At 45.4% G+C, this 25,093-nt stretch overlaps 1 protein-coding gene and 1 long non-coding RNA gene across 4 annotated transcripts in view; one reads left to right on the top strand and one right to left on the bottom strand.

Moving 5' to 3' along the window:
• Positions 1–25,093, bottom strand: part of LOC137524699 (dynein axonemal heavy chain 7-like) — a 565,826-nt gene that overhangs the window by 329,521 nt on the left and 211,212 nt on the right. For both annotated transcript variants that reach the window (XM_068244848.1, XM_068244849.1), the window contains 4 exons: positions 19,796–19,905; positions 6,850–7,018; positions 5,045–5,147; positions 4,826–4,953 (listed from right to left, as the gene is read on the bottom strand). In XM_068244848.1, the coding sequence (XP_068100949.1) occupies positions 4,826–4,953; positions 5,045–5,147; positions 6,850–7,018; positions 19,796–19,905 (510 nt within the window). The remainder of the gene's footprint in view (positions 1–4,825; positions 4,954–5,044; positions 5,148–6,849; positions 7,019–19,795; positions 19,906–25,093) is intronic.
• The window catches only part of LOC137524700 (uncharacterized), a 156,651-nt gene that overhangs the window by 36,649 nt on the left and 94,909 nt on the right, over positions 1–25,093 (top strand). The window lies entirely within an intron of this gene.

Here is a 25,093-nt window from a genome sequence, read left to right as displayed (position 1 = left end):
TCCTGAACTCCACCCTTATGGAGATTATTTGGATACTGGCCTGTTTGAACCCCCATTTTCTTCCTGGGATATTGGGGCCTTGCTGGAAGAATTTGATTTTGATTGGAAAGCCTTTTGCGATTTTTACATCGCAAAAAGCGAAAATGTCTTGAATGCTTGTCTCGATTCGATGTACCTTCTGATTGATTCCGATAAATGTGACAAGGATGATGTGGATCTGGTGATCTATGTATGGCAAACGATTTTGGATGAGTTGTACACACACCAACCAATTGATTCCAATAAAGAGACATCGTTGTCGGATGATTGTTCCTGCCTTTCTGGGGTAAAGCATGAGAGTCTTGACTTTGTGCAATCTGAAATGAATGAGTGTGCCGCTGTGGTTGATTCCTGTGTGAATCCTGAAGGCATCGCTCCTGACAGTGTGCAGTTTGAATCTGTGCGAGCTGATGCCTGTTTCTCGGATGTTCCTGCAGATTGTGATCGGCATGAGTCTGCCGGTTTCCTCAAGGATGTGTGGGATCCTTTGTCATTTAGAAACAGATCTTTGAGATCTTCCGTCTGTGACCCTGCTATGGGGAAAATTTCTCGACTATGCAACGTCAAAAGTAAAATTATTATGCCTAATAAAGTTTATCCTGTTGATGTCGCCATTTCTTCTGCAAATGAGTCTCTGTCTCACCCTGTTCACACCTGTAAGGGCCCGTTTCCTGGGGACAGTTGCTCCAGCGTTTCGGTCCTAGATGCCTTGCAGTCTGCTCCGCAGATCGCGGAGGTTTGCGCTATAGAAGCATCAGTTTCACAACCTAAAGTGAATTTTGATTCGCAGGTTTTGCGTTCTGATTCCTCGGATTCGACATTGTTAGCCGAATCTAAGAGTGAGACAGCGCTTCGGTTTTGCGAATCTGATGCTGAACCCTCTTTGCCTTATTCAGAGACGCTTTCTCTGAACCTGCCCTGTACCATGAATAAAAACATGTGTTCCTTTTACACTGATGTTTGTGAGCCCCTTTCTTGATCTGAGGGAAGTTCTGACTCTCCACCCTGTACTCTGGATGAGTCAATATTGCCTTGTACAATATCTCCTGCCCTGCCCCTAGAGGCTCGTCTAGGTATTGCTGCTATTTTTACCTGTTTTTCTGCAGTTTTGGAGTTACAAGCTAGTTTGACTGCCACGCAGAATTCTGGGTACAGTGAGAATGAAGTTAGGGAGTCAGTGTGTGTTCCAGTAAATATACCTGTACATTCCCCTCATGATGATGAGATCCAGTCTCAGGTTATGGTGGAACCATTCCTGGGACATCTGCCCTGTCCACAAAATAAAGTTCCAGTTCTGCCCTGTAACATGGATAGTTCAGAATCCTTCCTAGAAAACTTGAAAAATGATGTTCCTGAGGTCTTGTTTGATGTTCTGGAGGTCCCCGAGTTCCTCCCAAAGGGTGCAGAACTTGTAGGAGATGTCTCCAGTCCTTCTGAGGTGTTGCCCTCTTCCGTAGGCATTGCTGCCTTGCTGGCTACCTTTTCAGCTCTGGTGGAGCTTCAGTCATGTGTAGTCAATGATGATATTGCAGTCACAGAAATTTCCGAATTTGAATCCGAGTCTTCTTTTGAAAGTCCAGTGCTTGAGACCAATGCTCGTGATGATTCTCTGCACGGTCCTGGTTTTGGTTTCCTCATGCCGGACTCTGAGGTTGGCAGTTCCCCGACATGTCCTGAGGTTTCTCCTGTGCTGGTGTACCCCAGTGTGCTCTGTGACCCAGAAAGCCCAAGTGTGCCTCGGTTACCAGCATACTCAGATGCTTCCTCGGTGGAGACATGTTCTGATTTAGCCTGCCTGCTTGCATGCCCAGAAGTGGTCCCTGAAAGTCTTGATCTTGATGGGTGTCCTCGTAATTCTGAATCCGGAATTGTCATTGGTTCCATGGGGGTTCTTGGTAATTCTCCATGTGAGCCTGGTGATTGTTCTGCCCTCTTGGGATCTCTGTGGAGCTTCAAAAGGTTCTGTGAGATTCCGGGAGAAATTTTGCTTGGTCCCCTGGATAAGATCAACGATGGCTTTTGTGTTGAAAGGGACACTTCGAACAGGTATTGTGGCAGGTTTGGTATTTTCGGACGTTCCTTGGAAGGTGGTGGGTATTGTCTGGAGGGTGTCGATGGCTTCTTCTCTGGCGGTCACAGTCCTGATGGGTGTTATACTGAGACTGGTAGTACTGATGGGCATGTTTCGGTGGCTTCTGTTTCCGATGAGGTCGGTTTCGGGTGGACTGACTCTGGAATTGGTCCTTGTCGGGCTGCCCCGACCTTCATGAGTCTTCAGTTTGAGTCTGTTGCTAATAGCAGTTTTGAGGGTCGTCTGGAATTCGACCCTGGAGGGGGGGGTACTGTGATGATTTGCTTAGCTGCCTGTGCAGGCAGCCAGCCTTTTGACCATTGTGTAGGTTTGCATGCTGCAGGACTCTGGAAAGAAGAGCTTCTGTCAGTTTTGCAGCTTGTGCTTGCAGAAGAGTTTGCATATGTTGTCATGCAAATTGCCTGGCCACATTCATTGGAGGCGTGTACTATAAGTACTATGTCTTTCCCACAATGCTTCGCTGTTCATAAGGATTTCGTTCTATGTAACACTCCTGGTGGGGTGTCAGCCTTGCTCTCTGTTTGAACATCAGCTTAGAGTAATTCCTAAATCTGCGCTAGGCAGATTTCCCTAGTGCTGTTAGGATTGTATTATCTGTATTGCCTGTTCTGTCTTGTCTTGCCTGTTTGCCATTGTCCTGTCCCTATGGTGGTTGACAGGAAATGGTTCTGATCTCTGTTCTTGGAGTATAGCTGGTGCAGCGGTTGCTACCAGCTATCTCTTCTGTTCTGTCTCCTGGGATCGCACTAGCTACTTTTTGCTAGCGCTGGGGATCCTTCTGTTCTGTCTCCTGGGACCGCGCTAGCTACTTTTCGCTAGCGCTGGGGATCCTTCTGTTCTGTCTTCTGGGATCGCGCTGGCCACTTTTCGCTGGCGCTGGGGATCCTTCTGTTCTGCTACTCTGTACTTGGATCGCGCTAGCCACTTTTCGCTAGTGCTGTGGATCCTATCTCTCGCTTGTCCCTGTTTTCGTGTGTCTGTCTGCTACGCTTGCTGGAGGCTCGGTGAGGTAACCGTTAAGCAAGCGCTCGCGTCCTCTGTTTCATGTTTGTCTGTTAATGGTTAGTTAGGCGTGCTTGTCTCTATTGTGCTTATCACGTGGAGACCGCGCATAACCGCGTGCACTGTTGCGAATGAGTGCGGTGTTCGCGGTTAGCTAGCATTTGTTATTTTCCGTATCTCCTCATTGTATTATTTGCTGTGCCTTTGCTAACCTCGTATTCTGTTCTGATCTGCCTTGTGTCTCGTCTGGCGATCGCACCTCTCGCGATCGCGTTCCTATTTCATATCTGCTGTTGTGTGTGTGCGGTTTCGGGGTGGCGACTGGATTGGCACACACACATACAACCTGTCCCTTTGCTCATTCTCATTCGCAATCGCCTCTCTTGCGATTGCGTTCTGCGTTTTGTACAATTCCTGTCTGGCATTTGTGGAGGTACAGAGGATTGGTTCCTCTGCACTCCCCAGCGCCATCTGCCGACAGGAATTTTCCCTCTACGGGTGCGTAGCACCTTTTGCTGGGTTCCTGCAAATTATACGCTTGTGGAGGATTTCCGCCGTGTCAGCGCACGCGTTGTGCGCTGATCACGGGGAAAGTTCCACAATCGTTACACCAGGTCAATTGAAGAAATAATTTTATTCCAGATGGGAACACATATGTAAAGTCACATCTACACCACACAATTTGTTGTCCGATTCAATCCAATTAAATGCATTGATTAGATTTGATTCAATCCGACATGTCCGATCAGGATTCAATTCGATTCAACTTGCCATTGCAAAACAATGGCAAATTAAATCGAATCCCAATGGAACATGTCGGATTGAATCGAATCAATGAATCGAATTGAATCGGACAAAACATTGTATGGTGTAGATGGGGCTTAAGAGAAGGTCCAAAATTATTTTTTCAAGCACCATCATAAACTGAAATTTAGAAACCCTTGAATCTGCAATTAAAATTCAACTGCTCTACTCACAAGCTTTTGGTCATCACCTTTCAGTGAGAATATAAAGCCAGGATGGGAAAATATAAGTGTACCCTCTTGGACACTGGCAGGTGGGTTCTGTCCAATGGTAGCTCTCTAGGTACAGGTGGACAGGTCTAGCTGAGCTAGGAGTATATTAATATCTGGCCAATGTAGTAGAGGAAGTCAATATAGAAAAAACCTTCAAATGAATAAACTTATGTAAGGAGGTATCTGCACCAGTGTAGCAGAAGGAAAGATTCTGCTAGTTCAGACAGAAAAACATATTTTGCGTTAGTTGCTCACTTCTTCAGGTTTTATACAATTTATTGATGTGTCTTTAAAAGTTTGAGATTTATATTAATTTATGTAACTCCTCATTAAAAAGTAGTATGTTATAAAAGTAAACATGCACACTTACCTTTTTCCTATGCTGAAAGTATGATTGTTGGAAATGTTATACTACAGCTATGCAAAATCAAGTTGCTTTAGTGAACAGCAGCAGACATTTCTTACTACAATGGTATTCACAGCAAAGGAATGCAATATTTGTCTTAATAGCAAACTAGCACAATGACATTTGATTACAAATTATGAAGGGACAGGTCAAATATGCCACATACTTTGGTCTTCCTGTCTACTATTTTAGTTATGCATTGTTCCCACTTTCCTTCTAAACAAGTGCAGTAATGAAGTTTATTAGCCAGTGATGAAATACAAAACATACCTTAAGATTATCTGGGAGCTCTGAACGCCCAGCATAGCCAGGATTCATGGTGATAAAGACAGCACAAGAGGGATCCAACTTCAATTCTGTGCCCTCAAAAAGTAATAAGTCTGAGCCAGTTTGGATACCTAAAAAAAGAGCACAGATGGCATATTAACCAAGCATTCATTCTTAACAATCAGAATAATGGAAAGAAACAAAGAAACAAAAGATACATACCTCTTTGGATGGTGAGGATTTGTTGGGCAACCACAGAAAGCACTTCCAAATCAATTCTATTGAATTCATCAAAACATGCCCAGGCTCCACATGAAAGCAAGCCCTAGGAAATGTTCAATACAATGCTGAATATATTAGTCCTCCTTAAAATTATTATTATTTTTTGTATTTATAAAGCACTAACATATTACCCAGCACTTAACAATACATACATAGGGTGACAGACAACAAGGAAGATGATACAAGATCATGTGATGGCATGAAGGTCTTGGGGAACAAATAGTTCAAGTCCAAGTCATTCTGTTGGAAAGGATACCCAATAATAGGGGGCAATGAAAAGTTTGTATAAACTGGGAAAGGAGGACCCTGCCAGATGCTTATAATCTAAAGGGTGGGGGTAAGTACAGAATTTGTGCTCAGCAGAGGGCATTGAAGAGCTGCATCTTGAGGGCTTGTTTGGAGGTCTTGAAGGATTGGGAAAGCCTAATGGGTAGTGGAAAGGAGTTTCAGTAAGTGGGAGCATCTCTTGAGAAGTCCTGCACTCATGCATGGGAGTGGAAGATATGCGTGGGGTGGTCAGATGCAGGTCATTGGAGGATCAGAGGGGCAGCCAGGTATGTGTGTGTGGATGAGTTTTGGCATTACATAGTCATATTCTGGGTAGCGGCAAGGACTACAGCGATTATTCCAGCCAGAGTTCGGCTATATTCAGTTGAATGTTGTTCAGCTCCGTCAGCTTGGCTGCATATAGTGTTCCAGCAATGGGTGCTCAACTATAGCACATTACTGGCGTTTTAGCTGTGGAGAATTGTTGTTTGTAATTGCTGCTCAGCTTACACTATCTGGGAGATTAGTTCCAGGACTGGATTTAGCAGTGGGTGCTCAGCTATTGATCAGTTGAGCACCAGGGGGTTTGTAGTTAGTGTTAATACCAGGTAGGGAGGTTTAGGCTAGGTAAGTCATTATAAACATTATTGAAAATGGAGATCTAGAAGATCAGTGCCCTGAAACAGATTAATGACCCTTAATTAGCAATCTCTTTCAATAGTGGCTGAGGGAGGAGATGAAACGACTTTTGTGAGCGACAATTGTTATAAATGAATTGTTATAAATGAATTGATATAAATGAATTCTCACATCAATACCACATAGCCAACACAGGCTTAAAATGGTGCATTTGTAATGCCAGTAAGAAGACTAGAAGAGATATGGGCCCTATTCAATACACATTTTCTCCTAAATGTGTCTATTCTCTCCAAAATCTGACCTACTTTATGTTTTAAAACGGAGGGCTGTGCTTATCTGCAGATCTGCCTAACCACAATGATATACGGTAACTGGTTTACTAGGGTTTTTGTTCTTTTTATTCCATTAACCTCCCTAGCGGTATTGATTATACATGGTTATACACGTCAACACAAAACATGATGTGAACAGTACTGACGTGCATACACGTTAATACTCACCTGCACTGTATACTAGACCCTTGCTTGGCACATTTTGGCAAGTTACAGGGAAAAAAAGGTTATGAAAATTGATTGGATCACTTTTGTGCACAGAAATCCTGGGGAAATTGAATGCCAGGGAGGTTAAAGAACACAAAATAACATAAAAGAGTAACAAGACAGAGGACATAATTTACTAAATCATTTCCAGGTGACCAGAGAGATTTTTTTTTTTAAATGAAATTCATGTTTGCTGGATCACTTACAGAACACCAACTGGGGATTCTTGGGGATCAGTGGACTTGCATTAGTGAATCAGTACTAGACTGTAACATTACTAGTTGTTTAGGAAAGCTGTACCTTGAAGAACTTTCCTAAAGCAAGGTAATCCAGGCCATCAGAACAGTTGAAAACAACACACTGCTTTGCCACAGCTTTTGCTAAGTCTTTTGTAGTTTCAGTTTTTCCTGTACCAGCAGGTCCTTCTGGAGCTCCTCCCAGGTGAAGATTAAGAGCTCCAAACAATGTTCTGTTAATGATAAAACCACATTTCTATTTTTGGAGGTTTATTGATTAATTATAAATATTAAAATTATTATATCAATAGCTTTAAAAGATATCTGGGTTGTAAACACCAGCAAACTTCATTCTACAAAGGCAAATATTTCTATGCCAGAAAATAAATAAGAAAGGAGAATGATTACTAAGAAAGATATTACTTGACAGGAAGCAATTTTATTAGCTTTAGTTTTAGCTGCATCTTGGGGATGGGAATTCATCTTTTTATTATTATTGATTTTTGAACGTGCCAACATATTCCGTGGCGCTGTACAGAGTAGCAAGTTAGTATCAACTGGGGAACAGCATCAGCTTTATTTCTACAACTTTATCTCTTTTTTTCTCTCTCTTTTTCTTCCTAGGTTTAGTTTATTTGTCTATTTTGAAAAGTGTAACTTAAAGTGAACCAGAGACAAAGCACCCTCATGTATTTGTAGGAGCACACAGTATAGTCTCAAGGTCACGAATAGCGCCTCTTGAGACTATACTGTGTACTCCTATCTGTTTATTGCCTGAGGAAGCGGGAACATACCCGTGAAACGCGTTGCACTGTTTGTTTTGGAGTATATTAATAAACCTGTTGTCATAAAACTGACGGTATCTTGTCTGCTTCGGGGAGGAGAGTCCACCACCACCTCCTGAGGGATTTTAAGCCTTTTAGAACGTTTTATCCTGCTGGTGCCTCTGTTCACTCTTACATTATCAATATCCTCCCCTGGTGGAGGGGTTGATCCCCATTTTTCCTTATCTACAGAGAGCGACTTTTAATCCTGAGTGAGGACAGGTCTAATCTTCTCACCTGCCTATACAGTGGTTACCTAGGCGGTAACCCATGTTTGTGAGTATATACATTATATACTTTTCATTTCCAACCCCTTGTTTTGCATACTACACTATATTGGGCTCTCGGTATTTCTTTTGTCTTTATCGTTCTTCGTCTCTGGTTCACTTTAAGGCCTTTATCTTCTATATTAAAGTACCTGAGGCATTAAATAAATTATATGCTACTTATAAGGTGGCTATGAGGCAAACGCCAAATTTGTCTGTAGTGCACGCATCATGGTAATGGCTGCTGGGAAACTGTATCTGTGAGACACAGAACATGAGCAACATTGTAATGCACTGTTTGTTTGACATTTATCTTGCAAAACTTCAATAAAATCTTCAATAAAACTTCAATCAATACATGTACTAATCTCATATCAATTATGTAAACATTTATTGCCTCAGTTATATATAGTAATAATTCCTTTTTTTGTATAGCGCTTTTCTCCTGTCGGACTCAAAGCACTTGCGAGGCAGCCACTAGAGCGCACTCAGTAGGCATTAGCAGTGTTAGGGAGTCTTGCCCAAAGAACTCCTTACCGAATAGGTGCTGGCTTACTGAACAGGCAAAGCCAAGATTTGAACCCAGGTCTCCTGTGTCAGAGGCGGAGCGTCATATTTACTGCATTTTACCATTTTTTGTCAGAGCGATCCTTAAACCCTGACATTTTCTGTGCCTTATGCTAGGGCCACTGTTATACTTAGCTGCAGCTCAGTATCGCCAAACTCTCTCATCAGCCCTAGAGAAAGATGCTCCACCAATACTTCACCGCAACCGACCCCCTAACCCCCAGCCCTGGCGCACTACCCATACTCGCAACCTCCAGAGGGAAACACGCGCCATTGAACGGAAATGGAGGAAATCTAGACTTAACCAGGATTTCCTACAGTACAAGACCAACCTGCTGCAGTTCGACACTGCCCTTGCTCATGCGAAAGCAGGAATACTTTACCAAGCTCATCGGAGCACAAGCTTCCAACCCCCGGCGTCTCTTTGCCACTTTCAACTCCCTGCTTAAACCCACCCCCCCACCCTCTGTTTCCTCCCTCTCTGCCACAGATTTAGCCACCCACTTCACCAACAAAATTGTCTCTATCCGCCAGGAAATATCCAATCTCAAATCTTCACCTCCCACCCCCTCCCAACCAGCTACTCCTCCACCCTATCCTCCCCTCACATCCTTCACTCCTACTACCACCAAGGAAGTCATCCACCTACTGCAGACTTCCCATACCACTACTTCCCCCCTTGACCCCATCCCTTCTGATTTACTACAGCTTAACTTCACGGAATTGGCCCCAGTCCTCACTACCCTTTTCAACCTCTCCCTATCCACAGGCACCTTCCCCTCAGACTTCAAGCAGGCCACTGTACTACCCCTGCTCAAGAAACCCTCCCTCAACCCCTCGCTACCCTCCAACTACCGTCCTATCTCCCTCCTCCCCTTTGCCTCAAAACTCCTTGAGCGTCTGGTTCACAAACGCCTGACCCAAGTCCTCAATGCAAACTCACTGCTAGACCCACTGCAATCTGGATTTCGGCCTGCCCACTCAACCGAAACTGCTCTCACCAAAGTGGTCAATGACCTTGCCTTAGCTAAAGCTGAAGGTAAATACTCCATTCTCCTCCTTCTTGACCTTTCAGCAGCTTTTGACACAGTAGATCATCCCCTACTCCTCCAGTCCCTCCATTCCATGGGCATTCACGATCTTGCCCTGTCCTGGCTTTCATCCTACCTCTCCAACCGCTCCTTCACGACTGCCTTCAATGAGTCCTCATCCACCCCCAACCACCTCTCGGTGGGAGTCCCCCAAGGTTCGGTCCTTGGCCCCCTACTGTTCACCCTATACACATCCTCCATTGGCAAGGTTATCTCCTCCATGGGTTTTAACTATCATCTGTATGCAGATGACACCCAGATCTACCTCCACACCCATGACATATCCACCACTACCATGGACAATGTCTCCTCCTGTCTATCAGCCATCTCCTCCTGGATGTCTGCTAGGTTCCTGAAATTAAACCTAGACAAAACGGAATTTATGATCTTCCCACCCCGGACATCCATAAACCTCCCAGATGTGCATGTCACTGTTAACCACACTACCATTCACCCTACCTCTCAAGCCCGCTGTCTGGGTGTCACCCTGGACTCCGCACTCTCCTTCACTCCCCACATCGAAAACCTCACAAAGTCCTGCAACTTCCACCTTCGTAACATCTGTAAGATTCACCCTTTCCTGACCTCTGCCACCACCAAACTCCTCATCCATGCCCTCATAATTTCCCGCCTTGACTACTGCAATGCCCTGCTGTCTGGTCTCCCTATGACCTGAACAGCCCCACTGCAGTCCATCATGAATACAGCAGCCAGAATTATTCACTGCTCCCATCGCTCCACCATGGCGGATCCCCTCCTTGAATCCCTCCACTGGCTTCCTATCCAGTCCAGAATTAGATTCAAGATACTGTGTCTGACCTACAAATCTGTCCACAAAACCTGTCCAACCTACATTTCCGATCTTACTCAGAGGTACACACCTAGCCGCTCACTCCGCTCTTCCAATGAACTTCGCCTAACCGCCCCCCGCATCACCCAGTCCAATGCACGCCTCCAGGACTTCTCAAGAGCTGCTCCAACATTATGGAACTCCCTACCTCCACCCATTAGGACAGCCCCCTCCTTCAACATCTTCAAGAAAGCCCTCAAAACTCACCTTTTCACTCTGGCCTACTACCTCTCACAAGTGCTCTAAACCCGCAGCTGAACTCTGGTCTCCTACCTCTCGTGTCCCTACCTCTCCCTTTAGATTGTAAGCCTTTGGGCAATGTCCTCCTCCTTTTGTGTCCAACCTGATCATGCACCCATTACTGTGAACCCATGCTATGCATCTGAGTGAACCTAACTTGCCTAATCTCCATGCTCCATCCAGTGACTGACTAAGCATTACCTTGTACTCATACTGTGCTGCATGATCTGATCTTTCTTGTATTCAGGTATTGTCATTTTGCTGTATGTCACCCCTAAATATTGTATGTATCCCTATTTATTGTCCAGCGCTTGACAGGAAGCAATTTTATTAGCTTTAGTTTTAGCTGCATCTTGGGGATGGGAATTCATCTTTTTATTATTATTGATTTTTGAATGTGCCAACATATTCCGTGGCGCTGTACAGAGTAGCAAGTTAGTATCAACTGGGGAACAGCATCAGCTTTATTTCTACAACTTTATCTCTTTTTTTTTCTCTCTCTTTTTCTTCCTAGGTTTAGTTTATTTGTCTATTTTGAAAAGTGTAACTTAAAGTGAACCAGAGACAAAGCACCCTCATGTATTTGTAGGAGCACACAGTATAGTCTCAAGGTCACGAATAGCGCCTCTTGAGACTATACTGTGTACTCCTATCTGTTTATTGCCTGAGGAAGCGGGAACATACCCGTGAAACGCGTTGCACTGTTTGTTTTGGAGTATATTAATAAACCTGTTCTCATAAAACTGACGGTATCTTGTCTGCTTCGGGGAGGAGAGTCCACCACCACCTCCTGAGGGATTTTAAGCCTTTTAGAACGTTTTATCCTGCTGGTGCCTCTGTTCACTCTTACATTATCAATATCCTCCCCTGGTGGAGGGGTTGATCCCCATTTTTCCTTATCTACAGAGAGCGACTTTTAATCCTGAGTGAGGACAGGTCTAATCTTCTCACCTGCCTATACAGTGGTTACCTAGGCGGTAACCCATGTTTGTGAGTATATACATTATATACTTTTCATTTCCAACCCCTTGTTTTGCATACTACACTATATTGGGCTCTCGGTATTTCTTTTGTCTTTATCGTTCTTCGTCTCTGGTTCACTTTAAGGCCTTTATCTTCTATATTAAAGTACCTGAGGCATTAATTAAATTATATGCTACTTATAAGGTGGCTATGAGGCAAACGCCAAATTTGTCTGTAGTGCACGCATCATGGTAATGGCTGCTGGGAAACTGTATCTGTGAGACACAGAACATGAGCAACATTGTAATGCACTGTTTGTTTGACATTTATCTTGCAAAACTTCAATAAAATCTTCAATAAAACTTCAATCAATACATGTACTAATCTCATATCAATTATGTAAACATTTATTCCCTAAGTTATATATAGTAATAATTCCTTTTTTTGTATAGCGCTTTTCTCCTGTCGGACTCAAAGCACTTGCGAGGCAGCCACTAGAGCGCACTCAGTAGGCATTAGCAGTGTTAGGGAGTCTTGCCCAAAGAACTCCTTACCGAATAGGTGCTGGCTTACTGAACAGGCAAAGCCAAGATTTGAACCCAGGTCTCCTGTGTCAGAGGCGGAGCGTCATATTTACTGCATTTTACCATTTTTTGTCAGAGCGATCCTTAAACCCTGACATTTTCTGTGCCTTATGCTAGGGCCACTGTTATACTTAGCTGCAGCTCAGTATCGCCAAACTCTCTCATCAGCCCTAGAGAAAGATGCTCCACCAATACTTCACCGCAACCGACCCCCTAACCCCCAGCCCTGGCGCACTACCCATACTCGCAACCTCCAGAGGGAAACACGCGCCATTGAACGGAAATGGAGGAAATCTAGACTTAACCAGGATTTCCTACAGTACAAGACCAACCTGCTGCAGTTCGACACTGCCCTTGCTCATGCGAAGCAGGAATACTTTACCAAGCTCATCGGAGCACAAGCTTCCAACCCCCGGCGTCTCTTTGCCACTTTCAACTCCCTGCTTAACCCCCCCCCCCCCACCCTCTGTTTCCTCCCTCTCTGCCACAGATTTAGCCACCCACTTCACCAACAAAATTGTCTCTATCCGCCAGGAAATATCCAATCTCAAATCTTCACCTCCCACCCCCTCCCAACCAGCTACTCCTCCACCCTATCCTCCCCTCACATCCTTCACTCCTACTACCACCGAGGAAGTCATCCACCTACTGCAGACTTCCCATACCACTACTTCCCCCCTTGACCCCATCCCTTCTGATTTACTACAGCTTAACTTCACGGAATTGGCCCCAGTCCTCACTACCCTTTTCAACCTCTCCCTATCCACAGGCACCTTCCCCTCAGACTTCAAGCAGGCCACTGTACTACCCCTGCTCAAGAAACCCTCCCTCAACCCCTCGCTACCCTCCAACTACCGTCCTATCTCCCTCCTCCCCTTTGCCTCAAAACTCCTTGAGCGTCTGGTTCACAAACGCCTGACCCAAGTCCTCAATGCAAACTCACTGCTAGACCCACTGCAATCTGGATTTCGGCCTGCCCACTCAACCGAAACTGCTCTCACCAAAGTGGTCAATGACCTTGCCTTAGCTAAAGCTGAAGGTAAATACTCCATTCTCCTCCTTCTTGACCTTTCAGCAGCTTTTGACACAGTAGATCATCCCCTACTCCTCCAGTCCCTCCATTCCATGGGCATTCACGATCTTGCCCTGTCCTGGCTTTCATCCTACCTCTCCAACCGCTCCTTCACGACTGCCTTCAATGAGTCCTCATCCACCCCCAACCACCTCTCGGTGGGAGTCCCCCAAGGTTCGGTCCTTGGCCCCCTACTGTTCACCCTATACACATCCTCCATTGGCAAGGTTATCTCCTCCATGGGTTTTAACTATCATCTGTATGCAGATGACACCCAGATCTACCTCCACACCCATGACATATCCACCACTACCATGGACAATGTCTCCTCCTGTCTATCAGCCATCTCCTCCTGGATGTCTGCTAGGTTCCTGAAATTAAACCTAGACAAAACGGAATTTATGATCTTCCCACCCCGGACATCCATAAACCTCCCAGATGTGCATGTCACTGTTAACCACACTACCATTCACCCTACCTCTCAAGCCCGCTGTCTGGGTGTCACCCTGGACTCCGCACTCTCCTTCACTCCCCACATCGAAAACCTCACAAAGTCCTGCAACTTCCACCTTCGTAACATCTGTAAGATTCACCCTTTCCTGACCTCTGCCACCACCAAACTCCTCATCCATGCCCTCATAATTTCCCGCCTTGACTACTGCAATGCCCTGCTGTCTGGTCTCCCTATGACCTGAACAGCCCCACTGCAGTCCATCATGAATACAGCAGCCAGAATTATTCACTGCTCCCATCGCTCCACCATGGCGGATCCCCTCCTTGAATCCCTCCACTGGCTTCCTATCCAGTCCAGAATTAGATTCAAGATACTGTGTCTGACCTACAAATCTGTCCACAAAACCTGTCCAACCTACATTTCCGATCTTACTCAGAGGTACACACCTAGCCGCTCACTCCGCTCTTCCAATGAACTTCGCCTAACCGCCCCCCGCATCACCCAGTCCAATGCACGCCTCCAGGACTTCTCAAGAGCTGCTCCAACATTATGGAACTCCCTACCTCCACCCATTAGGACAGCCCCCTCCTTCAACATCTTCAAGAAAGCCCTCAAAACTCACCTTTTCACTCTGGCCTACTACCTCTCACAAGTGCTCTAAACCCGCAGCTGAACTCTGGTCTCCTACCTCTCGTGTCCCTACCTCTCCCTTTAGATTGTAAGCCTTTGGGCAATGTCCTCCTCCTTTTGTGTCCAACCTGATCATGCACCCATTACTGTGAACCCATGCTATGCATCTGAGTGAACCTAACTTGCCTAATCTCCATGCTCCATCCAGTGACTGACTAAGCATTACCTTGTACTCATACTGTGCTGCATGATCTGATCTTTCTTGTATTCAGGTATTGTCATTTTGCTGTATGTCACCCCTAAATATTGTATGTATCCCTATTTATTGTCCAGCGCTTGACAGGAAGCAATTTTATTAGCTTTAGTTTTAGCTGCATCTTGGGGATGGGAATTCATCTTTTTATTATTATTGATTTTTGAATGTGCCAACATATTCCGTGGCGCTGTACAGAGTAGCAAGTTAGTATCAACTGGGGAACAGCATCAGCTTTATTTCTACAACTTTATCTCTTTTTTTTTTTCTCTCTCTTTTTCTTCCTAGGTTTAGTTTATTTGTCTATTTTGAAAAGTGTAACTTAAAGTGAACCAGAGACAAAGCACCCTCATGTATTTGTAGGAGCACACAGTATAGTCTCAAGGTCACGAATAGCGCCTCTTGAGACTATACTGTGTACTCCTATCTGTTTATTGCCTGAGGAAGCGGGAACATACCCGTGAAACGCGTTGCACTGTTTGTTTTGGAGTATATTAATAAACCTGTTGTCATAAAACTGACGGTATCTTGTCTGCTTCGGGGAGGAGAGTCCACCACCACCTCCTGAGGGATTTTAAGCCTTTTAGAACGTTTTATCCTGCTGGTGCCTCTGTTCACTCTTACATTATCAATATCCTCCCCTGGTGGAGGGGTTGATCCCCATTTTTCCTTATCTACAGAGAGCGACTTTTAATCCTGAGTGAGGACAGGTCTAATCTTCTCACCTGCCTATACAGTGGTTACCTAGGCGGTAACCCATGTTTGTGAGTATATACATTATATACTTTTCATTTCCAACCCCTTGTTTTGCATACTACACTATATTGGGCTCTCGGTATTTCTTTTGTCTTTATCGTTCTTCGTCTCTGGTTCACTTTAAGGCCTTTATCTTCTATATTAAAGTACCTGAGGCATTAATTAAATTATATGCTACTTATAAGGTGGCTATGAGGCAAACGCCAAATTTGTCTGTAGTGCACGCATCATGGTAATGGCTGCTGGGAAACTGTATCTGTGAGACACAGAACATGAGCAACATTGTAATGCACTGTTTGTTTGACATTTATCTTGCAAAACTTCAATAAAATCTTCAATAAAACTTCAATCAATACATGTACTAATCTCATATCAATTATGTAAACATTTATTGCCTCAGTTATATATAGTAATAATTCCTTTTTTTGTATAGCGCTTTTCTCCTGTCGGACTCAAAGCACTTGCGAGGCAGCCACTAGAGCGCACTCAGTAGGCATTAGCAGTGTTAGGGAGTCTTGCCCAAAGAACTCCTTACCGAATAGGTGCTGGCTTACTGAACAGGCAAAGCCAAGATTTGAACCCAGGTCTCCTGTGTCAGAGGCGGAGCGTCATATTTACTGCATTTTACCATTTTTTGTCAGAGCGATCCTTAAACCCTGACATTTTCTGTGCCTTATGCTAGGGCCACTGTTATACTTAGCTGCAGCTCAGTATCGCCAAACTCTCTCATCAGCCCTAGAGAAAGATGCTCCACCAATACTTCACCGCAACCGACCCCCTAACCCCCAGCCCTGGCGCACTACCCATACTCGCAACCTCCAGAGGGAAACACGCGCCATTGAACGGAAATGGAGGAAATCTAGACTTAACCAGGATTTCCTACAGTACAAGACCAACCTGCTGCAGTTCGACACTGCCCTTGCTCATGCGAAGCAGGAATACTTTACCAAGCTCATCGGAGCACAAGCTTCCAACCCCCGGCGTCTCTTTGCCACTTTCAACTCCCTGCTTAAACCCACCCCCCCACCCTCTGTTTCCTCCCTCTCTGCCACAGATTTAGCCACCCACTTCACCAACAAAATTGTCTCTATCCGCCAGGAAATATCCAATCTCAAATCTTCACCTCCCACCCCCTCCCAACCAGCTACTCCTCCACCCTATCCTCCCCTCACATCCTTCACTCCTACTACCACCAAGGAAGTCATCCACCTACTGCAGACTTCCCATACCACTACTTCCCCCCTTGACCCCATCCCTTCTGATTTACTACAGCTTAACTTCACGGAATTGGCCCCAGTCCTCACTACCCTTTTCAACCTCTCCCTATCCACAGGCACCTTCCCCTCAGACTTCAAGCAGGCCACTGTACTACCCCTGCTCAAGAAACCCTCCCTCAACCCCTCGCTACCCTCCAACTACCGTCCTATCTCCCTCCTCCCCTTTGCCTCAAAACTCCTTGAGCGTCTGGTTCACAAACGCCTGACCCAAGTCCTCAATGCAAACTCACTGCTAGACCCACTGCAATCTGGATTTCGGCCTGCCCACTCAACCGAAACTGCTCTCACCAAAGTGGTCAATGACCTTGCCTTAGCTAAAGCTGAAGGTAAATACTCCATTCTCCTCCTTCTTGACCTTTCAGCAGCTTTTGACACAGTAGATCATCCCCTACTCCTCCAGTCCCTCCATTCCATGGGCATTCACGATCTTGCCCTGTCCTGGCTTTCATCCTACCTCTCCAACCGCTCCTTCACGACTGCCTTCAATGAGTCCTCATCCACCCCCAACCACCTCTCGGTGGGAGTCCCCCAAGGTTCGGTCCTTGGCCCCCTACTGTTCACCCTATACACATCCTCCATTGGCAAGGTTATCTCCTCCATGGGTTTTAACTATCATCTGTATGCAGATGACACCCAGATCTACCTCCACACCCATGACATATCCACCACTACCATGGACAATGTCTCCTCCTGTCTATCAGCCATCTCCTCCTGGATGTCCGCTAGGTTCCTGAAATTAAACCTAGACAAAACGGAATTTATGATCTTCCCACCCCGGACATCCATAAACCTCCCAGATGTGCATGTCACTGTTAACCACACTACCATTCACCCTACCTCTCAAGCCCGCTGTCTGGGTGTCACCCTGGACTCCGCACTCTCCTTCACTCCCCACATCGAAAACCTCACAAAGTCCTGCAACTTCCACCTTCGTAACATCTGTAAGATTCACCCTTTCCTGACCTCTGCCACCACCAAACTCCTCATCCATGCCCTCATAATTTCCCGCCTTGACTACTGCAATGCCCTGCTGTCTGGTCTCCCTATGACCTGAACAGCCCCACTGCAGTCCATCATGAATACAGCAGCCAGAATTATTCACTGCTCCCATCGCTCCACCATGGCGGATCCCCTCCTTGAATCCCTCCACTGGCTTCCTATCCAGTCCAGAATTAGATTCAAGATACTGTGTCTGACCTACAAATCTGTCCACAAAACCTGTCCAACCTACATTTCCGATCTTACTCAGAGGTACACACCTAGCCGCTCACTCCGCTCTTCCAATGAACTTCGCCTAACCGCCCCCCGCATCACCCAGTCCAATGCACGCCTCCAGGACTTCTCAAGAGCTGCTCCAACATTATGGAACTCCCTACCTCCACCCATTAGGACAGCCCCCTCCTTCAACATCTTCAAGAAAGCCCTCAAAACTCACCTTTTCATTCTGGCCTACTACCTCTCACAAGTGCTCTAAACCCGCAGCTGAACTCTGGTCTCCTACCTCTCGTGTCCCTACCTCTCCCTTTAGATTGTAAGCCTTTGGGCAATGTCCTCCTCCTTTTGTGTCCAACCTGATCATGCACCCATTACTGTGAACCCATGCTATGCATCTGAGTGAACCTAACTTGCCTAATCTCCATGCTCCATCCAGTGACTGACTAAGCATTACCTTGTACTCATACTGTGCTGCATGATCTGATCTTTCTTGTATTCAGGTATTGTCATTTTGCTGTATGTCACCCCTAAATATTGTATGTATCCCTATTTATTGTCCAGCGCTGCGTAATATGTTGGCGCTTTATAAATACAATAAATAAATAATAAATATTTAGTATTTGTATATAGCGCCAACATCTTCCACAGCACTGTTGTTAGGCTCTGCCTCTGCTGGTGACATCTCTGTGAATGAACTTCCTCTCTTCACTAGCAGATGTCACTATGAACTAACCTTGAAGCATGTTGTTTCCCTGCCTGCCAGCAAAGGGCTCACTCTTCCAGAACTTGCTCTCCTCTACAGACTATTGTTGGGAGGAGATTTGGATGATCACCTGATGGCTTTGCACAGATATAAGCCAAGACTGAGCACTACTCCAGTGAACTGCTAGCTCATCGTATCTGTGACCTGGCCCTCCTAGCCTGAGTTCTGGCCTTTGTATCTTGTATCTTGTGTTCCTGTGTTCTTGATTTCCTGTGTATGACCTCTAGCCTTATTCTCTACAATTCTTTGCCTAGCGACTACACAGTTTGGTTTGATATCAAGGTTAATGTTTTGCCTGTATGACTGCCCGTTCCCTTGCTCCTTCTGTACTGCGAATTCTCTTTTGAATATATTGTAAATATCCACTGTGTATATATAAACCAGGTTGTGTGCACACAATAATATATATACACTAGGTTGCCCTGCATTACTCCTTATGCAGTGAGATCTATTTGTATATACTCCGGATAGCATGTGTATGTCAAGTTTAATACATTTGCCTATAGAGTTATCTTGTGTATATGTTTGAATATCATTGCATATAATTGCCATTGCTGTGCATGAGATTTATCATTGCATATTGTTGCCATTAATATTGCTGGTCACGTTCCTTTTGTTCTTGGTTAATAAACTCTCATTTTTCCTTTACACCATGTCTCAGTATTTCAGTCATTTCCTGAATGGTGACATTTTCCATTTGGTTGCAGGTCTTGTGCATTGCTCACAAAAGTGCTTGTGAAGTGCAATGCACAATTTGAATCCAAGCCTTACAGCTGTACAGAGTATATCGTCTTGTCACTAACTGTCCCTCAGAGGAGCTCACAATCCAATTCCCTACCATAGTCCTATATGTATGTATGGATTGTGTAGTGTATGTGTTGCAGTCTAGGGCCAATTTAGGGGGGGAGCCAATTAACCTATTCGTATGTTTTTGGTATGTGGAAGGAAACCAGAGTGCCCGGAGGAAACCCACGCAGACACGGGGAGGACATACAAACTCCTTGCAGATGTTGACCTGGCTGGGATTTGAACTGGAGACTCAGCGCTGCAAGGCAAGAGCACTAACCACTACGCCACTGTGCTGCCTTACAGTTACAATAATATTTTAAACAATGAAATAGTGCAAAGCACTATAAAATGCACTTCAGTGTATTTACCTTCATTATACAACTGCTTACAATAAGATGGGCTGTTATTTATGTTACCTGTAACACCGATCTGTTAAAGGCGTAATAACCAATCTAGGTGTGTTGCCAAGATACTCGTATCCATATTGCAAACCAGCATTGATCATTTTTGTTTGGAGATGACCTTCCTGCATAGAAAAACAAGCATTGTTAACATTTTTTCTTTTAAAGTTTTTCAAGATGGTAATAATTATTATTTTGATTACTACACTATTAAACTAGTTTAGATTTGTATTGTTAGCTTTCCTCATTCTTCATATTTTATATAAGCCTGAAAATATATAAAATATTGCAAGTGCTTGAAAGAAGGATCTTAATTTTACATTCCCATTTTAATGACTTGCTTAATAATATCACTGTATTTACTGTCATGGCCCAGCAGTGGTTTGCAAATATGAATGTGGAATTATGCTAGCATACTTTTAATAATCCTATGTGTACTTATCTCTGTGATTCCCATTCTTTAATGTTAACTTCCAAGTACATTAAAGTAAAATGTGCACTAAAACACACATAATGAAAAAACAGAGAAAAGGCTGCTACACTCACCAGACCAGTGGGAGCAGGAAATCATAGCAGTATATCAAAGATGAACAAAAAGTTTTTGCGCTGCACCAGTAGTTCAGGTGAAATACAAAAAGACTTTTACTTCTTCAATGCAGCATCATGGTGAATACATATAAAGCTCACGCGTATCGGAGCAAGATTGGCTCCTTAATCATAGCTCATGATTAAGGAGCCAGTCTTGCTCTGATACGCGTGAGCTTTATATGTATTCACCATGATGCTGCATTGAAGAAATGAAAGTCTTTTTGTATTTCACCTGAACTACTGGTGCAACACCTAATGAAGATGATTCAGAATTGTGAAAGAAGTCATATGTGTTTAGGTTGCCTACACTCTTCATTTCAAACAACTCTGCCCTTCCCCAGGTACTGTGATTTAAAGGTAAGTAGCTGTGGTAGAGCTTAGGTAGCAAAAGCTCTTATCTAAATATCGAAACATAGCGGGGTAGCTGAAAGGTTCATAACATAGCATTTTTGCGAATGCAGTTATATGCACTTACCTATAGTGAGAATTATTTTTATAAATCCATACATTTCTGGATTCAGTGAAGAAAAGTTATTGCTGAAGGTTTGTAAATAATTTCTAACTCGCTAAACCTTTAGCAGTCCTCGCTACTGTCTGATATGACCACCAGGCAAAGACTGCAAACATGATAGCTGACAACACTTTAAAAAGCTAGTCCTGGTTTGCTGAATTAGTTATTTTCCCCACCCTGAAAGAGTAACTGTCGGGCATAAAATCAAAAATCAATTCTTTATTTTTATCTGGTAAACAGGTAATAAGGATGCTAACCAGGCAATCCAAAAGTTAAAAATCACTATTACTTTACTTATTGATAAATGATCATTCCCCAGTTTACCTGACTATTATTTGGTATATCGTCTCACAAAGGAAATTGCAGGCCATGCTGTGTTGTCTTTTTTTGCTTCTTTACTTTTCTCTCAGACTTAACTAATGCAGCCTGATTGGCTGAAGCCTCTTTCCCTCCTGTTTTTCCCTCCCACACCTCTGTTCCTCCCTGATTGGCTAATATTTCTCATGCTGAGACAATGCACTTTCTATTGCAGAGCTGGGTGGGAGTGCCTGAAGACGGGGAGGAGGATGGGCAATGCATACACAATCAGGCAGAGGAGAGTAAGGAAGGAAATTACATCAGGATTGGCTTTAACATAGACACACTTAAAATGGAGAATCCTAAGAAGTATTTTCTCTTTTTTTTTTACTATAGAAGAATCACTAAAATCAAAATGTGGACAGTGCAATATGTTATGTAAGTAGAGCAAGTATTTATGTACTTATATACAGTGGTGTGAAAAACTATTTGCCCCCTGTAACGATCGGTGAAGCACAGAGAGGTCTGATTACCGGTGACCTGCAGCGTCACGGGGAATACAGACGTATACCAGATTATATGTGATCTGCAGTATCACCGATAATCCAATATACTGGCTAACCTCTGTTCACCTGAGTAGAGTGTAGTGTTTGGTGTAACAGTAACACAAAAATGCCGAGGCCTGGGTGCAGCAAGGAGAACTGCACGGATTCCTTCCGCAGACCTGAGCTCTCCAAGACGGGAGGAGTCAGACTGACAGTAGGAAGGAAAGTCCGAGAGTGACACTCAGGAAGAAGTGTCACTAACAGGACTGGGAACCGCCTCCAATCGTGAGGTCGGTTCTCGAGGTCGGACAAGCCAGGTCGTACACACACGGACAGATAAAGTACAAATACAGTAGGCAAAGGCGGAGTCAAAGTACAGGCAGGGTTCGGCAACGGGGTATCAGATATATCGGGGTACAAAATCAGGAGGCAGAAACAGAGTCTAGGAACGAGCCGAGGTTCGGCAACAGAGTATCAGAAATATCGAGGTACAAGGTCAGAGTTCAGGCGGATAGTCGAGGCAGGCAAAAGTCATAACAAATAATCACAATCAAACTAGTACTTTAGCTATCAAAATCTATCTAAGTGTAGGATTACAGCTCCTGCTGGTCCCGGCACACTTGAGGATCTGACTACGGATCTGGGTGCTCCCACATGTGTGATCGCAACGCCAGACGAAGCAAGAGTGAACGGCCGGCAGTATATATGCACCTATGCATCCCCTGCACCTCCCAGATTGCTGGACCAATGGGGAGCGGAGTTAAGAGTCAGCTGACCTGCCTGATCAGCTGACTCTCTCCCGGGTGTCATAAGGCCTGCTTGAGTGCGCGCGCGCGCGTGCGTCACTCTAAACTCTGTGGGACTACGGGTCCCAGCCACCGCAGCCCCGCTCAGCGGTGTCTCTGCTGCGGGGACATGTGCGCGAACCGCCGCGTCCAACGCGGCGGTTTCGCCGCGTTGCCCCACCTGCTGCATGGAGGCAGCCGCCTCATGATGTGAAGAGGCGGCTGCCTCTCCGTGTGAGGCTCTTCCGCGATTCCTCACAGTACCCCCCCCCCCCCCCCCCCGAGGAGTGGACTCCGGACAGCTCCTTCTAGGCTTCTCTGGATGTGAAGCGTGAAATTCCCTTACTAACTCATCCGCATGCATGCGGTTCCCAGGTACCCATTGCCTCTCCTCAATGCCGTACCCCTTCCAATGTACGAGATACTGTACCGAGTTCTGTACAGTACGTGAGTCTATGATCTTCTCCACCTCATACTCGGGTTGGGCATCGACTAACACCGGAGGAGGAGGAGTGGGACCCACCTGGGCTGCGGGTTTGAGAAGTGATACGTGGAAAGACCTCACTCCACGCATGCTGGCGGGAAGATCCACGGTATACGTGACATCGTTGATCTTCCTAGTAACTGGGAATGGACCCACGAACCTGGGACCAAGTTTGTCAGAGGGTTGTTTCAGGGTCAGGTGACGAGATGACACCCAAACCAAATCTCCTGGTTGAAATCTCCACTCTACCGAGCGTCTCTTATCAGCCTGACCTTTCTGACTCTGAAATGCTTTAACGAGATTATTCTTAATGGTCCACCACCTGTCTCTAAATGACCTTTGCCAGGCCTCCAAAGCTGGGAACGGAGTGGATGCAACTGGCAAAGGAGAGAATTTAGGCAATTTACCTGTCACAATCTGAAATGGACAGAAACCTGAGGAAGAGCTCTTCAAGTTATTGTGGGCAAACTCTGCATAAGGAATATATTTAACCCAATCGCTCTGTGTCTCGGCAACATAGCACCTCAAAAATTGCTCTAAGGATTGGTTGACCCTCTCCGTCTGGCCGTTTGTCTGCGGGTGGTACCCCGAGGAAAATGACAATTTCATGCCCATTAGGTGACAAAATGCCTTCCAAAACTTCGAAACAAACTGGACTCCCCGATCGGATACTATGTTTTCTGGAATGCCATGCAGTCTGAAAACATGGATGATAAATAAATCGGCCAGTTCCTGGGCCGAGGGGAGTCCTTTCAGAGGCACGAAGTGGGCCATCTTACTAAAACGGTCAACCACCACCCAAATAACTGACATGCCCTCAGATCTCGGAAGCTCTCCCACAAAGTCCATGGACAAATGGGTCCATGGCTCACTCGGGGTGGGCAAAGGCTGTAAAGTACCTACAGGTGCCAAGCGGGAGGGCTTGCTTTTCGCGCACACCGCACATTCCCTGACAAACTCCTTACAGTCGGCGGCCAGCGAAGGCCACCAAACACATCTGGCCACGAGATCTTGCGTTCTAGACGCTCCCGGATGTCCCGCATTCTTATGGGAATGAACCATCTCCAAGATCTGGAAACGGAGTGGTAACGGAACAAATAACACCCCGTCTGGTTTCCCTTCTGGGATATCCTGCTGAAAAGGACTCAAAGTCTCTTTCCAGTCCTCCCAAGTCTCGGTGGCGGCTAACACCATACTTCGTGGGACAATGGTCTCGGAAACAGAGGGCTGTGCTGTCTCCGGCTCAAAACACCTAGAAAGTGCGTCCGCCTTGGTATTCTTACTACCTGGCGTGTATGTGATCAAAAATGTAAATCTCGAAAAAAATAGCGACCACCGAGCCTGTCTCGGGCTTAACCTTTTAGCCCCCTCGATGTATTCTAGGTTTTTGTGGTCGGTATAAACCGTGATCGTGTGCTCGGCTCCCTCTAGCCAATGACGCCATTCTTCAAAGGCCAATTTGATGGCTAGGAGCTCCCTGTTGCCTATGTCGTAGTTTCTCTCTGCCGGAGAGAACCTTCGAGAAAAATAGGCACACGGGTGTAGTCTACCCTGAAGACCAGAACGCTGGGACAGCACAGCCCCCACCCCGATCTCCGAGGCGTCTACCTCAACAATAAACGGAAAAGAAGTGTCCACATGTCTGAGTATGGGGGCTGAGCAGAACAACCCCTTTAACTTAGAAAAAGCCTGTAAGGCCTCGGGAGACCAATGAGTGGTGTCTGCCCCTTTTTTAGTAAGGCTAGTGAGAGGGGCGACAACTGTGGAGTACCCCTTTATAAACCTTCTATAATAATTCGCAAACCCCAAGAACCGTTGCAATGATTTTAACCCCACCGGCTGTGGCCATTCTAGGACCGCGGAAACCTTGGCAGGGTCCATAGACAGACCTGAGGTGGAGATTATATACCCCAGAAAAGCCACCGACGTGACCTCAAAAATACATTTCTCGAGTTTGGCGTATAACCGATTCTGCCTCAGTTTGTCTAACACCATCCTGACATGGGTTCTGTGTTCCGGGAGGTTGTTAGAAAAAATGAGAATGTCGTCAAGATAGACTAGGACGAACTTTCCCAAGACCTCCCGAAAAACCTCATTGATGAG

This window comes from Hyperolius riggenbachi, chromosome 7, assembly GCF_040937935.1.
Source record: "Hyperolius riggenbachi isolate aHypRig1 chromosome 7, aHypRig1.pri, whole genome shotgun sequence".
In the NCBI taxonomy this organism is placed as follows: Eukaryota; Metazoa; Chordata; class Amphibia; order Anura; family Hyperoliidae; genus Hyperolius; species Hyperolius riggenbachi.
Note: the sequence above shows the minus strand (reverse complement) of the source record. Positions and strands in the feature narration are given on the sequence as shown.